At 39.3% G+C, this 20,001-nt stretch overlaps 1 protein-coding gene across 1 annotated transcript; it reads left to right on the forward strand.

Moving 5' to 3' along the window:
* Positions 1-5,142: 5,142 nt before the first annotated feature.
* Positions 5,143-13,894, forward strand: LOC110965649 (type I phosphatidylinositol 4,5-bisphosphate 4-phosphatase-A). Its single transcript, XM_022214768.2, has 7 exons — positions 5,143-5,456; positions 6,957-7,138; positions 8,922-9,028; positions 10,003-10,114; positions 10,209-10,261; positions 10,351-10,441; positions 11,566-13,894. The coding sequence occupies exons 1-7, from the start codon at positions 5,354-5,356 to the stop codon at positions 11,707-11,709; spliced, it is 792 nt and encodes a 263-aa protein (XP_022070460.1). The 5' UTR covers positions 5,143-5,353; the 3' UTR covers positions 11,710-13,894.
* The last annotated feature ends 6,107 nt before the right edge of the window (positions 13,895-20,001 follow it).

Raw genomic sequence — 20,001 nt, forward strand, 5'->3', positions numbered from 1 at the left:
GTCCTCAACAAGCAGCAGGTGCTGCTGTGAGCTTCTCCCCCTCCCAGAGCACAGGCTGTCAGTCCAGTAACCCCACAGCAGTCCCAGTGTCTGATTAGAGGACGCATCCGTCCACGGCCAGACGGCAGGTGAATCGCGCATATTTTTGCATATTTCACAACTATTCGCATACTTTGCAACTTTTCGCAATTTCCCCGCATAAAATGGCATAAAAACCCTGCATATTTATTCGCATAATCAAGGATTTTTTTCTGGAGGGTCTATTAAATAAGAGTAATCTAGTGCTGGGAGTGCATGAAGACTTTTGGGTTCACTCTTGCAGTCAAGAGCAGAACATTTGGTGAGTTTTGCTCATGGATCAGACATATGAAATGTAACACAAGCAGCTGTGGAAATGAAATGAACAGAGATTCTTTTCATTGGAACTAAATCTACACTATCCAGAACTGACAGTTTTTTCCCTCTCTATTGACAGCTCCTCAGCTTCTCCCTCCCTTCAGGTTAAGAGTCTGGGTTTCATCCTCGATTCCTCACTTTCCTTCTGTTAGGATTTGTTTTTTTAAGGCACTGCTCGCTGAACACTGAAACTGATATCACATATGGGTATTACAATATTGATATTAATAACCATTTATTGTGCAATTAATGCTCGAGTTGTGCTTTCAAGGCAGAGATATGGATTCAGGTATTAACCCTAGCTGTTCACACACACACACGTTTGTTCTTCTATCTTAGTGAGGACATCCATAGGTGTAATGCATTTCCTAGAGCCTTACCCTATCCTTAACTATCACAACTGATGGCCTAAACTTAATCCTTCCCCTAACCCTAACCAAACCTCAATTCATACCTGTTCTCTAAAAACAAGTCTTCACCCTCAGACATGGCTGTTTCAAAGTGAGGACCGGCCAAAATGTCCTCACTTTGATAGTTAAATGCAGAAAATGGTACTCACAATGTAGCAAGTACAAGAACACACACACAGGTTTTGCTATGCCTCACAGTATATTCCTATTCTCTTATAAGGTAACAGCAAGCTGCACTGAAACTGCTATATGAGGTGGGAAACCATAACAATCCTTCCTATGGGATACCAACAGTAGCTGCATCGCATCACAGCTAACGAAGGAGAAGAAATGACAGGTAGAACGGAAAGTCTTAGAAAGGAGGGTTCTTTCCACAGGAGAATGGATGGATTGTGTGCTCAGAGATACGGACATATCTGTGCACCAACTACAGGGAGAACTGAGTCCAAACCACGGTTCATCCCCACCTCCTAGCCATTCACATTTCATCATTTGAACTATATGTGTATGTCCTATAGCCAATCACATTGCACCATGTAGAATAAAATGCTGTGTGTGTATATATATATATATATATATATATATATATATCAAACTTTTTCTGGGAGGTTGTTCCAAACAAAAGAGGTCCTTGGAAAATACTTTTTGAGACAGTGATAATGGAAACTAAACAGCTTAATTGGAGAGAAATAGTTTGTCTTCTGCCTGAAATAACAAACACATGATCCCACAATTCCAGTTTCCTTAAAAGGTAAAAATTAATTACACTGAAACTGCTAAACTCAAGGTTGTTTAAGGGTGGAAACCAAAATAACCCTCCCTATGAGAAGTATCACAGTTAAAGAAATAGAATAACTGTCGTGGAATGACAAAAGTCCCGACTTAGAAGTTACCTCAAGGTTCAATTCTATCTAAGATGAAACTGTCTTCAAAATATCTAGATTCTTTAGGTAAAATTGGTCTAAGTCTCACCAGTAGAGACAACAAGGAGTCCAGGAGTCAATCTTCAGATCCCAAAAGGGGATCCGAGAGATACCCCAGGGTATGTCTAAAGAATTGCCAAAATACACAGCCTTTTATACTATTTTGGGCTGAGGGCTTTCCACACCCCCAGCTCAACCTTCTTTTACTCCAACCTGCACCTGCTTTTCACTATTGTTTTCTCAATTCGATTTTGTATGGGACAGTATCTAACTTGTAGCCTAGCCACGCTAGACCCAGGTTTGAAGGCACAAGGGTCTAGGAACGCTCGACAGGGAGGGAGGCGGGCTAAAAGGTTGTCTTTCAAATCACTCTGCAGCAATTGGGTAGGTATACAACCAATCAGCGCAACGAATAGGCTGACGGAGTTCCTGGAGCACCGGATTGTGGCTAAGTCCCATTAGCTTCCCAACCAGCGGAGCCAACTGGTATATTAAGGATTTGCCATATCCCGTTGGCATAAGTCCAAATACGTCTTTCTTCTCAATGAAACACTTCAGTGCCGTCCTTTGTTTATCTTTCAAGTTGAATTTTAGCTTCAAATCTTTAAGGGCTGTGGCCAAAGCCGAGTCGAAAGATAACTGTTTATTGTGCGCCGGTTGTTTCTGTCAGAATCGTCGCGCCTCTGTCGTCACTTAGTTACGCCCGCCTTCTGACTCTACACTTCATGGTGATTGGTCCGGCCAGTTTTAGGAGAATCCAGCCTCGAGCCTTATGGAGGGTAACTAGACCCTCCCTGGCAGAGAATTAAATTCGTTGCCGTGGGTTGTCCAGTGCGGCTAGGCTACCTACCTTCCCAAAAAATATAAGATTGGAGTGGGCATTCCCCCAGAGGGAGGGACCCTCCCCCTGGCCTCACGCCAACACCAATCATGTGCTCTTTATTTTTATTCAGGGCGTCTCTTCAGTTACTAGGTAAATGAATACAATAAAGGTTTGTCACTCATACATTGGGGTTATATAGTCAATACATCACTATTAAAACACACACACAGAGACAGTGCTCTTAAACAATACTATAAAGAGATAAACTCCTGGTCCAACAGAGAGTTCTTCTCCAACCAACTAACTATCAAACTTCTTACTAGCAGCCGCTAACTTTAGCCTCCGCCGCTCCGGTGATAACCTGACGGTGAGAGAAGGACAAACATCGGCTGGAGCTGGAAGAAGTACAAATAAGTCTCAGTATTTACACGGTTTGGTTACCTACCGTTCAGTACAAATGCAGCAGAAACTTCTTCACACCCAAGTTTCCTCGGCAGCTTCAGGAAGCTTCAGTTGGTTTCCTTCTTCTTCTTCTTCTTCTTCTCCTCCTTCTTCTTCTGGTGAATCTGCGGCAGAGACCTGCTGCTGCCCCCACAGGCCACTTATGGAACTGCACTGTCATGGTTAAATCCAAGAACAGTATGGAGTCACAGGAGTGGCACAGCAAAAAATAAATCTGTTAAAAAATTCGGAAATAAATGTGCAAATATAAAGATAAATAAAAAAATACATCTGTTGAAAAATCAGGTAATAAATGGTTACATATAAATAGAAATAAATCAACGAATCTGGTAAAAAAAAAAGGAAATAAATATGTAAATTTAAAGATGAATGAATAAATAACTAAAAAATCCAGACAATGAGTAAATATAAAGAGGAATAAATAAGAGAAATAATAAATAAATAAATCTGTAAAAAATCAGGAAACATTAGTAAATATAAAGAGGAATAAATAAAAGAATGAAATAAATAAATAAATCTTTTAAAAAATCTGGAAAAAATGTGCAAATATAAAGAGGAATAAAACAATAAATAAATAAGTTAAAAATAAGGAAATAAAAGTGTAAATATATAGAGAATAAATAGATAAATTTGTTAAAAAATCAGAAAAATGTGTAAATTTAAAGAGAAATAAATAAAAGAATAAATAAACAAATGAAAGGGTAAATTTTGTCTTTCTTTTTCCCTTTGTTTTTCCTTTTGTTTTTTAATTTTTTCATCAAGTAAAAGAGCAGTATGTAATGTAAAACCTGAATATGATTAAAACAGTAATATTAAGGCTCTGTGTTTTCATTAATCCTGAATATCTGCTGAGTTTCTGAAGTTCAACAGGAGAAAACAGGAAATCTATTCTCTAATTGTCCACGTGCCGCTGTAGGACCAGATGTTAAACGACTGATTCACATTTTGTCGTACTTCTTACTGCAGTAGAAAAGAACAGAAAAGGATAAATATTATAGAAAAACAAGCACAAAGCAACACACATGGAATAAATTTAACATGAGGGTCATAACTTAAGTTCTACATGAATCAGGTTGATCTTCATAACTAACAATATTCAGCATTAATGTGTGTTACAGTCAAGTAAAGTAATGCTTTATTTAATGTTTGTCAGATTTTAATCCATAATATGCAAATTACTGACTTGTAAATTACTACTTGTAAATAAGATAATGAATTTATTTTCTAATGTTGAATAAATGTCTGACTTTATGAAATACCTGCAGCATCAGACAGCAGCAGGACAAATATGAGTTTCTCCAAAGAGACCACCCATGCAACTGTTCCAGAAACTTCAATAATTTGTTAGAATTATAACATTTCCCTGACATGGAGACGGGATGGAACAGGATCCAGATTAGATTAGATTAGATTAGATTAGATTAGATTAGATTAGATTAGACATGGCACTGTGGCAACAGACTGGTGACCTGTCCAGGGTGTCCCCTGCCTTCCCCCGAGTCAGCTGGGATAGACTCCAGCACCCCCCATGACCCCAGTGAGGATAAAGCGGTGTATAGAGAATGGATGGATGGATGGATGGATGGATGGATGGATGGATGGACAGATTGGACATCTATCTTTAAACCAGAAGTGCAAAAGAAGCAGTAAAAGTGAAAAGCAACATGCATAAGTGGAATAGCTTTCAGGGCAGTATGATTATGCTTAGATATAAAGAATGTGAGCAAAATAAACAGTAAGTATGCAAGATGTATAAGTCATATGCAATAAAGGTATACACTTATTATTTGATAGATCTTCCATGTTTTATTATATTACAGATCATATCTTGTAAAATCACAGAAAAAAATATTAATTTACATGTTATTAAAAAAACAGGTCAGAACTGTAAATAATGACATTTAAAATGATGATGTTTGCCGTTACTTGAAAGGAAACTGATGGATGTTTTACTGTTATGAGATATCCATAGAAATATACATTAATACGAATTGTTCCGTTAAAAAAATGGAAATACAATAAAACATTTAAAAAAAACATCGAAGCAGTCCAATCAGCGCATCTGGCCCCGCCCATCAACCATCCTAGCTCGCTCATTGGTGGAGCCCGCAGTCCGTCACAGTCGTGACTCAGACCACAGTCACGTGACCGATGTTTTTGTCGCTTCGCTTCCGCGGCCGTTTGGTGTTTTCGCCGCGTCATGTGGATATCAGGAAGCCGAACTTAGGGGCTCAGAGGCTGAAAGCTACAAACGGACTCTTCCAGAAAGCTGTCCCGGGGTTCCGAGGACTCCCCACCTCTGCACACACTCTTCCTGTGGGCGTTTTGCGAGGCTCGGGATGGCGGACGGGGAACGGTCGCCGCTGCTGTCCGAGCAGCACGACGGGACCAACGGCTTCTCTCCTGGGGGAAGCTCCAATGGATACCTGTCCAAACCGCAGAGTAAGTCCTCTCAGGGGTCTGCCAGCTCATTTACAGTAACACATATTAATTTACAGGCTTTTAAACATCATTGTCTTTGATTTCAGTTCATTCGGAGGCTTTATTTGTAAACAGTTGTCAGCCACTTTCTGTTTCCAAGCTTGTTAGCAGTTAGGCTAACGTTAGCTGCAAACAGTGAGGTTAGCAGACACATAGAGGAGATTTAACCCCTAAAAATAGACTTTACACACATTTAATGCACTTACACAAGCTATCCAACGTCTCTAAGCTGCTGCAACATTTAAACTTGGTATATGAAATGTGCTTTTTATCCAAAACAATACTATGAATGCCAGTCAGTTTGTTTGCTTGTTTACGTCATGAACTAAAGCTCATAGTTCATTTTTCCTGTAACAATCCACATTTGAGTTGACTTTTAAATCTGTAAATAAACAAAGTGTTGTAATTTAGTAGTCATCTACCATCAAAAACTCCAAACATTAGCAGTTCCCAGCTTCCTGGAAATGAGAGTCTGCTACTTTTCTGCTGTTTATGTATTTGTACATTGAGTATTTTAGAGTGGTTTTACAAAAATAGATCATTTAAAATACCATTTTGGCCTGTGAGAACATGCGATGGCTAGTTTAGGATTATTAAGCAACTCAACGACAACTTGAAAATGGGAATTAAAAGCAATAATTTATTTTTAAGCCTTTGCTGTTGAACTGTTTACAGCCACATTTCTATCTTCTTGTTTTATTTTTCTTATCTGTGCTGTAGCTCCTTCCCCTTTCTGTCTTCTTTACTTGCTTCCTCTGAACTACTTCGGTTTCCTCTTAGTGTCTTTCCTTCTTGTGCTACTCTTGATAAGGTTTGGCCTTTGCACAGATAATGTCCCATTAGCGGATGTAGTTGACATTCAGTTTTTGCTGACCAATACATGAGTCATTACTAGTGAACAAAGCCAACAGTAGAGGTTTATTGCGATATTTGGACTCCACCCAAACTCTTTATCACCAATAAAGCTGCCGTTTAAAAGACTTTATGTGTGTTTATGCTCAGTGTGTCGCAATAAAACTGGGGCACAAATTTTTTCTGTATTTTACCACATTTTTTATAGAAAAACATGTGGCAAAATATAGAAAAAATGCAGTTAAAATATAGTAACAGTACAGTGAAAATATATTAAAAAATAAAGTGTAAATAAAATATAGAAAAAATACTGGAAAATATAATAGAAATATAGTAAAAAATACAGTAGAAAATGTAGTTAAAATAAAAGGTAAGGATAGGGAAAGGTGTGGAACTGAGGAGACCAGCTGCTCCTTTTGCTTTCTGATCATTATCTGATCAGCTTAAGCTGGATTCACACTCACCAAATGAAAAGAAACATTCAGGTTCTGTCAGCAGCGTTCCTCCATGTTTATGAAACACATTTCTGCTCTTGAACCGTGACATTTCCAGCAGCTGATGTGTATCTCGGCGTAACTAAACCACGTTGTGCTGGTTGTTCGTCCCCAGGTTTGGCACCGTTCCCCAGCTCGGTGGCGCCAGGCGAACCCCCGCCACCGTACTCGCCCCAGGGCAGCCCGGACAGCAGCAGCGCTCCCGTCATCAGCTGCCGGGTCTGTCAGACGGCCATATCCGTGGAGGGGAAAACGCACCAGCATGTGGTGAAGTGCAGCATCTGCAACGAGGCGACGGTGAGTCACATTCAGACACGGTTCATCACAACATGTCGCCTCTCTTCTCTAAGATACAGTTATTGGAAACGGTGAAGCTAACTACAAATTCTGTCTGCTTATGTAAGTGATTTATCTCCCCCTGTGATGGCCGAAACTGATTTAATAAGCCGTGAAAAATCAGTCAGTCCTACTCAGGACCAGATGATTCTTTATCTACAGTAACTTTATTTAACGAAGCAAAGTTTTACCTTCATACTGGGAATATTTCCAGAGTTCCAGGTCCTTCAGATAACATAGAAGTGGGTCCAGATTTCACACTTTTAATGGAAGTTTTCCGTCATTTCTGAGCCTCAGAACTTCATCAGTCCAGCAGATAGACACATGACATTTAGGACACCATTTTTCCACAGCAGTGTCAAAATGTGTGTATAAATGCTCCTTTCATTGTCTGGAACTTGTTCTGTCCGACCACCTGTTACACATGCTGACATGAGCCTTAAAGTTTACCCAGAATGCACTGTCTAGTGAGACAAAAACTGTTCCAAAATGACCCAAAACCTGTCCAATCTGACTAAACTTTGTTCAAATTTGTCCAAAATTACTCAAAATGTGTCTAACATAACAAACTTCTCAAAGGATCACTCCAAGAATGTCCAAAACCATTCAGTTCTTGTCCAAAATGACATAAAACGTCTCTAAAATGATTAAAAATGTGCCCAAAATGATCAAAAAGTTCTTTAAAATGACTGAAGTGAAGAGGAGTCTTCAGCCTCAGAGCAGACAGACTCGTGACATGTTCAGGAAGAAGAACAATCTGAGTTCTGGTAAAAACTGCAACCAGATCAGTTTTACATCCACTCCCAGTGTCATGATCTAATACCGAAATCTGGTTTCTGTTCCTTTAGTCTGTAACCAACTGTGGCCATCAGTATCATGGGATGTATGGTGGTTTGAACAGCAGAACTGCAGCAGATGTTGTGTGAAATAATTGTCTAATTTAGCCTCCGTTAAATGTGCCACAGTTACCTTACATCCACACTGATTTTAAGAGAGTTAGGGGGAACTTTTTCACATTTTTTTGTTTTATTTGTTGATTTATTTTTTCTTTTTTCAAAGAATTGGCGAAAACCTGGCTATGTTATCCCTTTATAACATGAATCAGTCTAGGTTTTTGGTTGCAGTAATGCATAAGCTTCCACTTTAAATTATTTAGCAATCCACATTAATAATTGAAAAATAATAATAATAATGGGTACTCAAAGCGCTTCACAATGGATCCATCATTCATTCACTCTGGTGGTGGTAAGCTACATCTGTAGCCACAGCTGTCCTGGGGCAGACTGATGGAAGCGTGGCTGTTAATCCACGCCTACGGCCCCTCTGACCACCACCAACATTCACACACCAGTGTGAGAACACTGGAGGCAAGGCAGATAAAGTGTCTCGCCCAAGGACACAACGGCACATGACTAGGACAGAGTCCTGTGAGAATCGAACCGCCGACCCTTCAGTCGTTGGACGACCCGCTCTACCACCTGATCCACAGACGCCCCATATCTAAATATAACATGAAACCTGTGACGAGTGAAAACATGTACTAGAAGTGTCTTCATATGTGTTAAATTGTCTGAAAGTTGAAATCAGCTGCTGTGTTTCTCAACCATAAAATATCAGACTGTGTCCAGGAGTGATCATGTGTCTTTGCTCAAGAAGTCTTTCCATCATCTCCTCCTCAGAATCTCCTCTGCTGGGATTCAAACTGAACCTCTTTTCTTATTTCTCATCTCTTCTCTCTCTGCAGCCGATAAAGAACGCTCCTGTTGGGAAGAAGTACGTTCGCTGTCCATGCAACTGTCTGCTGATCTGCAAAGTCACGTCTCAGAGGATCGCCTGTCCCAGACCGTACTGGTGAGGCAGGAAAAGGCAGTGTGGGTTTGTTTCCACAGCTCTCAGCTCTGGCGTGTCATCGCTCCATCTGTGCACAAAGCTGTGATAAAATGACTGCAGCCGCCGTCAGGAATGTATTTATTTTATTTTCATCTTGGGTTTTGGAGCCATGTTTTTTTCCATCATAAAAACGCCTCCTTGTTCAGCTGTGAGGTATTGAGGTTCAAACAGGACCTCTGGTGGCACCAGGATGTTGGTCATCCATCCTGGGGGTCCTGGAGGCTGCAGGGTGGGGTCGTGGTTGTTCCCATGCATCTCATAGATATTTGATTGGATTGAGATCTGGGAGTTTGGAGGCTGGGTGAACGCCTTGGGCTCTTTGTCGTGTTCCTCAAAGAACGGCAAAACGACGTAAACCAAGGACCTCCTCTGTTCTCTACATGTCAGTAAATATAGGTCAGCTGTAGTTCCTGATTGTTCCACCAGGTGGAACCTCTTCCTTTTTAAAATAGAGGAGGCATCACTCACACTATAGCTAAAGCAAAGAGCATTGTGGGAGTTTAGCAGCAACGGTCACCATGACAAAGACTTCTGAGGAGGTTAATGACCTCCAACCAGAACTGACAAAGTTAGAAGTGAGTTTAAACTTCCAGGTTATCAAACCAAAAGAACTGAGCGGCGTTCGCACTAAATTTTGTATGTTGATGGCCAAAATTTTCTTCTTTTTCTTCAAACTCTACAACATTTGTTTGAACAACGAATCGGTTATTGATTGTTACGTAGCTGGTCTGAGAAATGTAGATGGTCTTTTCCACAGTTTAGTGTCTTCATCCTAAGAAGATGTAAATCAGAGAGGACAGTTTTAGGACGGAATAAAGATAATCCACATGGGGATCGTTTTGCCTCGCTAACGGTTAAAGTTGTTTTTCTCTCACTGAGAGACGTTCAGGTGCTTTAAATCAGCCACTTCCTGTTCTGTTTTCCTGTTGATGCAGTAAACGTATCATCAACCTGGGCCCGGTCCACATCGGCAGAGACAGTCCAGAACCACAGCACCAGCCGGTCGGCATCAGAGTCATCTGTGGACACTGCTCCAACACATTCCTGGTAGCACACACACGTTGGAACTGTAGATTCATCTGTTTATTTGCCGTTTGCCTTCGATCAGATCCACTCACTGAGCTCTCTTTGTGTCTCTCAGTGGACAGAGTTTTCAGACCGGACTTTGGCTCGATGTCCTCACTGCAGGAAAGTGTGAGTGTCTCTGTATCTGTGTGGTGGAGGTAGAAGATCTTTCACTTGGTTCTGTGACGCTAAGGCTTTGTCCCGGTTCTGATTTCCAGCTCTTCCATTGGCCGACGGTACCCGAGGAGGAGGAGCCTGCTGTGCTTCCTGCTGTTTGTCGCCCTGGTCGCCTCCACCATAGGACTCCTGGTGAGCATCTGAGTGAAGAACAGGATGGTTTCATCATTATTCACCAGAGTTTAGGAATGAAGAACAGGATGGTTTCATCATTATTCACCAGAGTTTAGGAGTGAAGAACAGGATGGTTTCATCATTATTCACCAGAGTTTAGGAATGAAGAACAGGATGGTTTCATCATTATTCACCAGAGTTTAGGAATGAAGAACAGGATGGTTTCATCATTATTCACCAGAGTTTAGGAGTGAAGAACAGGATGGTTTCATCATTATTCACCAGAGTTTAGGAGTGAAGAACAGGATGGTTTCATCATTATTCACCAGAGTTTAGGAGTGAAGAACAGGATGGTTTCATCATTATTCACCAGAGTTTAGAAGTTGTTAGTGGTTGTTTACAAGTTTCCACAGGTTTTACCAACAACAAACTAGTTTTGTTCTTTTCCATACTCGTCTCCTGTCAGAGGAGAAAGTTTTGGTTTTTACAGATTTTAAGTTGAGATAATGGTTTGTTCTTGGCGAATTCCTCAATGGGGCATCGAATAAAATGATTTTGATGAAATATCCAGATTTTATGCTGAGATTCTAAACCTGCAGAGTTTTTGTCATGTGACAGTCTGTCAAAGCTGAACTGTTTGCTTTTTACAAAACGTATTTGTGGCGGTTTCTTAAATGTAGAACAAACTGATTTTGAAGTTTAGTTCAGAAACTCTTGGCTCTGGCTGCTAACTGGTGTATTTTTAAAGGACAACATGTGTTTAAAATTCAGATTTTCAGGTTCAGATGGTTAAATTGTGCTAACGTTTTAGGTTATTTTTGCTAATTTTGTTTACATGTTGCAAAAAAGTACGCACTTTGGAGCGAGTTTTTTAAATTTTATCCTTATCTTGGATAATAAATAATACACTGAGTTCACACAAGAAATCTCCATTATTTTTTACGTTTTACCTGCATATCTTGTGAACATATTGTGACAGAAGCAATCATGTCTCAAAGTTGATTTTAAATTGAACGTCCAATCCCCAGAACTCGGGTTATTTACGGCTCAAACAGTGAAGCTGAATTCTAATTGGACAGAACTGGAATAGGTTGAAATAAAAAGAAGCTGTGAAACATTTCCCTGTGTCTGTTTCTGTCCAGGTCGGTACGTGGAGGCCGGCCCAGCGGTCCAAAGGGATCTACGTCTCCTGGGTGCTGCTGATTCTCTTCGCTGTGTTCACGCTGGCCAGGACCATCTACTGGTGGTGTCTGAAGATCAGCGAGCCCATATCCAACATCACATAGAGACAGGGAGGCAGAGAGCCAGGGAAAGATCTGAAGAAACCATGAGCAGAACAGATGAAGGGAGCGGTAGATGTAGAGGGAAGTGAAGGAGGAGGTAAAGCAACTATTTAACACGTCTAAATGCCATAATTAAACCAAGCTGGGTTTCAGTGTCCATGATTGGCCTCTAAACAGCACAGTGACTAATCATCTCCAACGTCTTCACTTCACCGTGGTCCTTTCAGAAGTCAGACGAGTGTTTTCTGTGATGTTTCCAAGACTTACGCTGCTATTTTTTTTCTAGATTGAAACCTCCACGGGATAAATTCAGGAGCGGGATTTGTTCGTTTTTTTTCACCTGAATTCAGAGAAATCTATGAAATTAAATGACAGTGACAAAGTGATGGCATCCTGGTGACCACTTTATGTTTTCTATCAACAGTGAGATTAATGCAGTGGAGGAGCTGTTTGAGTTGGTTATTGTGGATATGAAGAAACAAGATGCACTCATTTGTGGTTTTTTATCAAATTCAGTCCTTTTCTGACTGTTTTTCACACGTTCACTTTCAAACTCATCAAAAACAGCACAGAAGTAAGTAATGTCTCTACATTTGTCTGAAATGACATAAACTTGTCTAAAAAGATGTGAAATTTGTCCACAATGACAAAAACATGCCTATAAAGACTTGAAATTTCAAAGTGATTCCACATTTGTTAACTATCAATATAAGCATTACAAAATAACCATGAATTTGTCCACTTTGCCAGAAATCATTGTCACAAATGACATAAACATGGTAAAATTACTTAAATTAACCTATAACAATGCTCAAATTGACTCAAAATTTGTCAAAAATGAAATGTACCTTTCAAAAAAGACTCAGGAAATTATTTCAAATTTGTTTACAAACGGACTCCACATTTGTCCAAAATTACCTGAAACTTCAAAATGATTCCACATTTGTCAAAAATGAATAAAAAACATTCCAATAACTCAGAATTTGTCCCAAAATAACAGAAATGATAGAAGAATCAGTTGAAATAGCCTGGAACTTTGCCCAAATGTGCTCAAAAAAGACTCAAACTTCACACAAAGCAGTTTGAAATGTGTCCAAAGCGTAGCAATGCCACATGAGCAGTCCTGGAACTTTCTGATCACACTCGTACATCGAAGGTTCTCTCTTGTTCATGAGCTGATTAGCTTAGCTGAGCGTTAAGACGTCAGTGCTTTGTTTTTTAAGCTGAAGTGTGAAAATTACAACTTCAAGTTCTGCTTTTATGCTGGATATTTTTTCTTGCTGTTTGCCTCCGTTTCCGGGTTTAATGCTAAGCTAAGCTAAGCTAACCGCATTCAGGCCAAAGCTGCTGATGAACCTGAAATGTCAAAGTCTTTCTGAGGATTCTAATTTGAGCAGAGAAACATTCACTATGACAGTTTTAATGATAAAAAACACCGGTTGAACTTTCACTGTTGTAATAGTAAAATGAAAATTAACGGCGAAAACGACATTTTTTCACGTCTCAGAAACAGAATACTGAAAGCTACCACCACATAAACCCAACAGCTCATGTCATTTAAAGGCTTGTTTTCAGTCTGAAGAGTGAAATTTGATCACAAAGTCTATAAAAGTATGAAGAAACCCGGTGGAAGGCCGGCGATGTTCAGAAGTTAGTTTAAGCTAACGGAGGATTTCCACGGGGACGTTTCATAGACGGGCATTACCTGAGGCTGTCTGGGATCTTTTTCTTTACAGGTTTTCTAAAGTAGTAGTGTGCCAGCATCATATCATCTCACATGGGGGGTTTGGGGAGATTTTCTTTTTTCTTTGTGACGAAAACTCAAAATTTTGTGTTGATAACATGCAGAATATCACTGATTTCTGATAATTTTTTCCTGTCTGTAAATCACCTGAAGCACACAGGAAGTGTTTTATTTATTTAATGATGTGGATCAGACTAAACTCGCGGGTTAGACCTGTGTTTCTGTGTAAATATGTCCAGTGGATGTTGATTATTTCAGACTGTACAGTTTATCAGAGCTGTTGCTTCCCCCTTGTGGCCGATTAATGTAAGTACCTGCTGACTGTGAAACATGTTGCACTACATTGTACTGATGTACTACTACTGGATGTTTACTTTCTGGTGGACGGATTGTTCTTTTCTCTGTTTGTATATTGTGGAACAAAGTAATACTTTTAACAAGGTCCTCTGACTCAAACATGCCTCTTTTTTCACTTAGTAGTTCCATATGCGTGGATGAATTCATAACTGTGTCGACATAACTCGACTTTGGTTTAAAATGACATAAACTTGTTCACAAAGACATGAAATTTGTCCACAATGACGAAAACTTTTCCAAAATGAATCAAAATTGTCTAAAAACGGATTCAACATTTGTCCAAAATAACAAAAACATCTCTTAAATGTCTAAAAATGATCAAAAAGTTCTATAAAATGACTGTAGTACATATTTAATGGTAGAATGATGATGATCAAACTGTTGTTTTGTTATGAGTATGAATTCTACATTTCAGGCCTTATTTTACACACAGGAACAACATAAATACATACAGCTGAGCCCCAAATTATTCATGTTATTAAAAAAATCAATTAACAGTCATTTATCTTACAGGCAGTTATTTTCTATCCTTTATTTTCTATCCTGGAATGGACTTAAGCGAGAAGACGACTGTGTTTTAACAATTTTTATGCTCTTTTTTTACATATTTGCTCCAAATGAAGTGTCCAAATTATTCAAGCTGCTTAAAATTGTTGGAATTTACAATGTCCTGCTGTCTTTTGATGCTCATTTTTTTTAGTATTTCCAGCCAGAGGAAACTTGTCTGTGAACTACAAATTTAGCATAAATATCAATAATTTGGGGTTTGTAGGTTTAAATGTAGTAACGAGCAGCCGCCATCAGAGGGCAGCAGCACCGTGACAGAGGAACAGCTGATAGGATTCATAAATGTACTGTTTGATAGACATTTCTCTGTTCAACACTTCTGCCAGCAGGGCTTTGAGGTCTGCAGAGCATCAGTATTATGGGATGTACGGTAGTTTGAACAGTAAAACTGCAGCAGCTAAATGACATACAGTCCTAGAAACAATCATTGGTAGCCTGGATGATGTTCTATTTAAATTTGGCCAAAACTACTAAACAATTGTCCAAAATGGAAGCTAAAAAAAGCAGACGCATCGCAGAGTACGCCTTCGAACACGCCAGGAACAACCAGAGGAGCAGCGTGACGGCCGTCCACAAGGCCAACGTCATGCAGATGTTCTGTTTCTGAGAAAATGTCGTGAGGTGGCTGAGAACTACAAAGACGTGAAGTTCACTGAGATGTACCTGGACACCGTGTGCCTCAACACGGTCCAGGATCTGACCCAGTTCGATGTCCTCGTCATGCCTGACCAGAAAGGAGCTAAACATCGTTCAAAAAGTGGCTCCAAAAACAGCAACAGGTTTCCCAGAATGACTCAGAAGTGGTCCACAATGGCATAAAGCCTTTCTGAACATGACTCCAATTTTTGCAATACATTTTAAAGCCAACTTTGAGCATCAATATTATTGGATGTATCATAGTTAGAACAGTAAAAGTGCAGCACTTTAATGTCATAGAAAGTGTTTCTGTTTGTTCTGGAGAAAATGTTAACATTTTTCACTCATTTTAGGACTAATTTTGCATGTTTTTGCATAACTTGTAGACTTTGTTTTTGTCATTTTGAACCTTTTTTCATAATTTCTTTTCAGAATTTTAAGGCATTTTGGACACGGATGTGTTTCTGTTTTCTAATAATTCACCACAGAAAGCTTTACAAAGTGCATTGTGGGTAAACTTTAAGGCTCTTATCAGCATGTGTGATAGGTGGTTGGTCAGAACAAGTTGTAGACAAAGAAAGGAGCATTTTACCATGGACACGATTCACTCGATAAAAAAAGCTAAAGATGAGACCTGAACCAGAATTAGACTGCTGCAGTGTTGCTGTTGAAACTGTGATACATCCCATAATACTGATGCTTAAGGAGAAAATGAACAGGAAACAGTAAAAAAAGTCCATCAGAGTTTCTCAAATCAAATCAAAGATGGTGTCTTATAACCTGTAGCTCTGTCTGACCAAGAACCAAAAATGAGTAAATATATGAAGATGGAAGATGATGCAGATTCTGAAATTTGACTGTTTTGCTTAAATGATTGATCTGTGATCAAAACAAAGAAACAGTCCACAAATTTGTCCAAAATGACAAAAAGCTGCTCAGAGTTGTCCCAGTGAGTCCAAACTGGTCTAAAATGACTTAAAAATTGTAATAAATGAAAATGTGTCCTTATTCTAAACATTTATTCTTCAGACACCTGGATGGATTTAAACTGATCTGGGTCAGTTTTTACCAGAACTCACATGTTTCTCCTCCTAAATGTCCTGGTTCTATCTGCTGGACTGATGAAGTTCTGAGGATCAGAAATGATGGAAAAAGTCCATTAAACAGGACTTTTCATCGTTTCCCTTCATCAGAACCTCATCAGTGTTCATCTGGACCTCTATGAACCTGAAGGACCTCTAGATCTGAAAACATTCACAGTTTGAAGGTAAAACTTTGCTTCATCAAATAAAGTTCGTGTAGATGAAGAACCAGCTGATTCTGAGAAGATGTGCTTGATTTTATACTTAAAGGACTGAAATATTCCAGTGGAAGCTGAAACGTGTTGAAGCGACTTCATCAGAGCCTATTTTTAGCGTGACTGAAACATGTGTGTTTTACCTCCCATCTCCCCCCTCCAGAGCAGAGATCCTCCTCGTTCAGCCTCTCCAGCCTCCAGTCCTGCTCAGACTCGCTTTGGTTTCATGCTGGAGTAGTCGTGTCGCCTCTGGGATTTATTCTGGGATTAAATTAGAGGTGTGAGTGTGAATAAAGTGCTATGTGTGTGTGATTGTGTTTGAGGCCATGTTGGAGAAAAAGAAGGACCGAGGTTCATGTAAGATCAGCACCAAGCAGCAGAAGTCTGCAGCCGGTAGCAGCAGACCGACGTCCAGCAGCGCCGCCCGTCCTGCAGCGGGGTGAGGACGCACTTATCTCCTCTGTGCATGCATGCAGCGATGATTTGACTTTTACCTTTCTGAGCCGTGAGCAGCTTCTTCTGCTCATCTGTTGTTTTTCCTCTCAGTGGTTCATTTTTTACACTAATCACAGGGAAAAGACACTTTTCTGTCATTATTTATAAAAATGCAAAAAAAGCAAATACTTAGAGTCAGTGTGTCTCACTGTGTGTTGTTTCCTGTTTGTGTTGTTTTGTGTCTCGTTTTTGAACTTGTGTGCTGTTATTGCCGTTTTGTGTCTCACTGTGTGTTGTTTCCTGTTTGCGTTGTTTTGTGTCTCATTTTTGAACTTGTGTGCTGTTATTGCCGTTTTGTGTCTCACTGTGTGTTGTTTCCTGTTTGTGTTGTTTTGTGTCTCATTTTTGAATTTGTGTGCTGTTATTGCCGTTTTGTGTCTCATTGTGTGTTGTTTCCTGTTTGCGTTGTTTTGTGTCTCATTTTTGAATTTGTGTGCTGTTATTGCCGTTTTGTGTCTCACTGTGTGTTGTTTCCTGTTTGTGTTGTTTTGTGTCTCATTTTTGAATTTGTGTGCTGTTATTGCCGTTTTGTGTCTCATTGTGTGTTGTTTCCTGTTTGCGTTGTTTTGTGTCTCGTTTTTGAACTTGTGTGCTGTTATTGCCGTTTTGTGTCTCACTGTGTGTTGTTTCCTGTTTGCGTTGTTTTGTGTCTTGTTTTATAACTGTTTGTCTCATTGTCGTACTCTTTTGTCGTTCTGTGTCTCATTTATGATGTATTGTGTCCCATTTTTATTGTTTTGTGTCACATTTTTGCCGTTGTGAGTCTTGTTTTTGTCATTTTGTGTAAAAGAATAAACACCTGGAGTCAACATGTTTCCAGGTGTCCACAAGGTCCAACGTTTTTACAAACTCTGCAAAATGTTTTTCCTATTTTCTGTCTTGTATTTCTTGTTTTTTGTGTCATTTTTGTCATTTTATGTCTCTTTTTTGTTGTCTTTTGTCTCGTTTTTGAAGTTTTAAGTCATGTTTTGTCATTATTTGTGTCACATTGTATGGTGTCTAGTTTGTGTTGTTTTGTGTCATTTTTATTGTCTTGTGTTTTGTTTTTGTCATCTTTTGAAAGTTTGTTTAGTTTTATTGTTTGTGTATCATTGTTTAGTTTTCCTCTCCGTTATTGTCTGACTTCTTTTTCTAGTTTTGTGTCTCGTATTTCTTCTTCTGTATTTGTTTTTGTCATGTTGTGTCTCATTTTTGAAGTTCTGTGCCTTTTTTGTCTTTTTGTGTCTTGTTTTTGTTGTTTTGTCTCTTTGTGTATCTATGTTACAGATATTTAACTATTTCCATGTTTACATGTTTCCTCTACAAACTCGTTTTTTCCCTCTCTCCTCTGTTCATCATCACTATAAAGATATATATGTTTCTCCATGCTGGATGGATCTCCAGCTTCTAGCTCCTCTGTTCTGTTTTTAAGCCATGCTGCACTTTATTCTCAGTGTAACTGTCCAAAATAACTAAAAAATTGTCCAAAATAACTAAAAAATTGTCCAGAAGGACTCAGAAAATTGTCTAAAATAGCTTAGTGATGTAAAACTCGGCCAGAGTAATATAGAATTGTCCAGCGTAACTGGAAAGCGTCTGTTTCAGCCTTTTTCTCCTCATTCCTCTGCGTCCATGTGTGCATACGGGGCAATTAGCACGTGTGAAACAGTCCTGGGGCATTAACCCGGGTGAACCCGCCGAGCCGGAGCTAAAACAAGACGACAACTGTGTGACAGGGTTACGCGTGCATGTGCAGGAGGTTCGTCCGGCTTTAAACGTTTTCATCTCATCATGCATGCACCACAGAGGGAATGTGTGTTTTCAGCTTTCTATGCTTTCATTCCAGGGATCTCAGCTTTAATCAGGCGATGTTTCATTTAAACCAGTGGAGGAAATCATGTTTCCAGGCGTGAATGGTTCAAAAAGTGCAGGAAAGTAGCCAGCAAACAAATGTGTTTAGGTCGGAGGAGAATGTGGACAATAACAGCTGAAAAGCAAAAAAGGACAAAACTAAAGCAGAACAGATCATATGGAGCTGCTTTGGTACCAGAAAAGGTTGGAAGCAAGTCAGTTATATGTACTACTGTTGCAGCAAATTCTGTGCTTTTAGTTGAAGATTGTTCTGAACTCCAAGCAGGGCACCGTTTCTGAGCCATGCTGCACTTTACTTCCAGTGTGATTGTCCAAAATATCCCAAAAAATTCCAAAATGACCCAAAAAATTGTCCTAAAGGACCCATAATATGTCTAAAATAACTTACAGTAACCTAAAACCTGTCCAAATTATTATAAACTGTCAAACGTGACATAGAACGTGTCTAAACCTCCTTAAGAATTGTCCAGAATAACTTAAAGCTAGTTTAAAATGACTGAAATTTTATATATTGACACATAATACCTCCAAGTACTGCTCAGAAAGTTTCAAATCCAATGATCCTTTCACTTTTTACAGACTCTGCTGCTGCTAGACGCTGTATTTGTGGCCTTCTTAGCCCTCCTGGCAGATTTGTGGGGCTCAGACTGAAGGATTTCTCTGCAGAATAAGATCAGTGTGGTGTTTATGTTTCTTCTTCCCGTCCAGAAGGTCTGGTTGGACGGAGACGTTCCTGTTGTTGGTTTAACCACCTCTGAAGGTCAAATCAGAGCTCCAGTCTGTGTTCTTTTTGCTTTTATTCACTTCAGTTTGATTTAAACCACCACGTCCAGTGTTTTTGGAGTCATTCCAGCTGCAATAACTTAATTAAATTCACTTGTTTACTTCATTTTTAAGTCCTCACCTCTTATCAAACATTCATCTAAACTGGTAAAAACCCTTTGATTGTGGAGGAAAAACTGACTCCTGTCACTCAGTGTGGTTTGTTGGTTGAATATAATTTCATTATTAGTTGTCAGAACACAAAAAGACACAGTTAAACTGTTGTGTTGATGTTTTTTGTTGATCTGATGCAATATTCTATAGAATGTAGGTTCAGTGTAATGGTCTAAAATAACATAAAAATTGTCCAGAATGACCCAAAACGTGTCTAAAATAACTTAAAGTAACTTAAAACTTACACACAAAATGAAGTTGACGCAGCATTAATGTCATCCATCGAAGTTGACTTTAAATCCTGACGTCAAGGACGAGAAAAATGAAGTGAGAAAGCCACTTTCATTTAGTTGCTTCAACTTGACGCTAGTTTTAAATCAACTAATGCAGAAATTTGAGGTAAATTACAAAC

The sequence above is a fragment of the Acanthochromis polyacanthus genome, chromosome 23 (assembly GCF_021347895.1).
Source record: "Acanthochromis polyacanthus isolate Apoly-LR-REF ecotype Palm Island chromosome 23, KAUST_Apoly_ChrSc, whole genome shotgun sequence".
In the NCBI taxonomy this organism is placed as follows: domain Eukaryota; kingdom Metazoa; phylum Chordata; class Actinopteri; family Pomacentridae; genus Acanthochromis; species Acanthochromis polyacanthus.

Excerpts from the sequence above, each read along its gene's own strand:
- LOC110965649 (XM_022214768.2), top strand. The coding sequence starts at position 5,354 with ATGGCGGACGGGGAACGGTCGCCGCTGCTGTCCGAGCAGCACGACGGG. Across the intron at positions 9,029-10,002 it reads GCCTGTCCCAGACCGTACTG|TAAACGTATCATCAACCTGG; the intron begins GTGAGGCAGGAA and ends CTGTTGATGCAG. Across the intron at positions 10,262-10,350 it reads TGTCCTCACTGCAGGAAAGT|CTCTTCCATTGGCCGACGGT; the intron begins GTGAGTGTCTCT and ends TCTGATTTCCAG.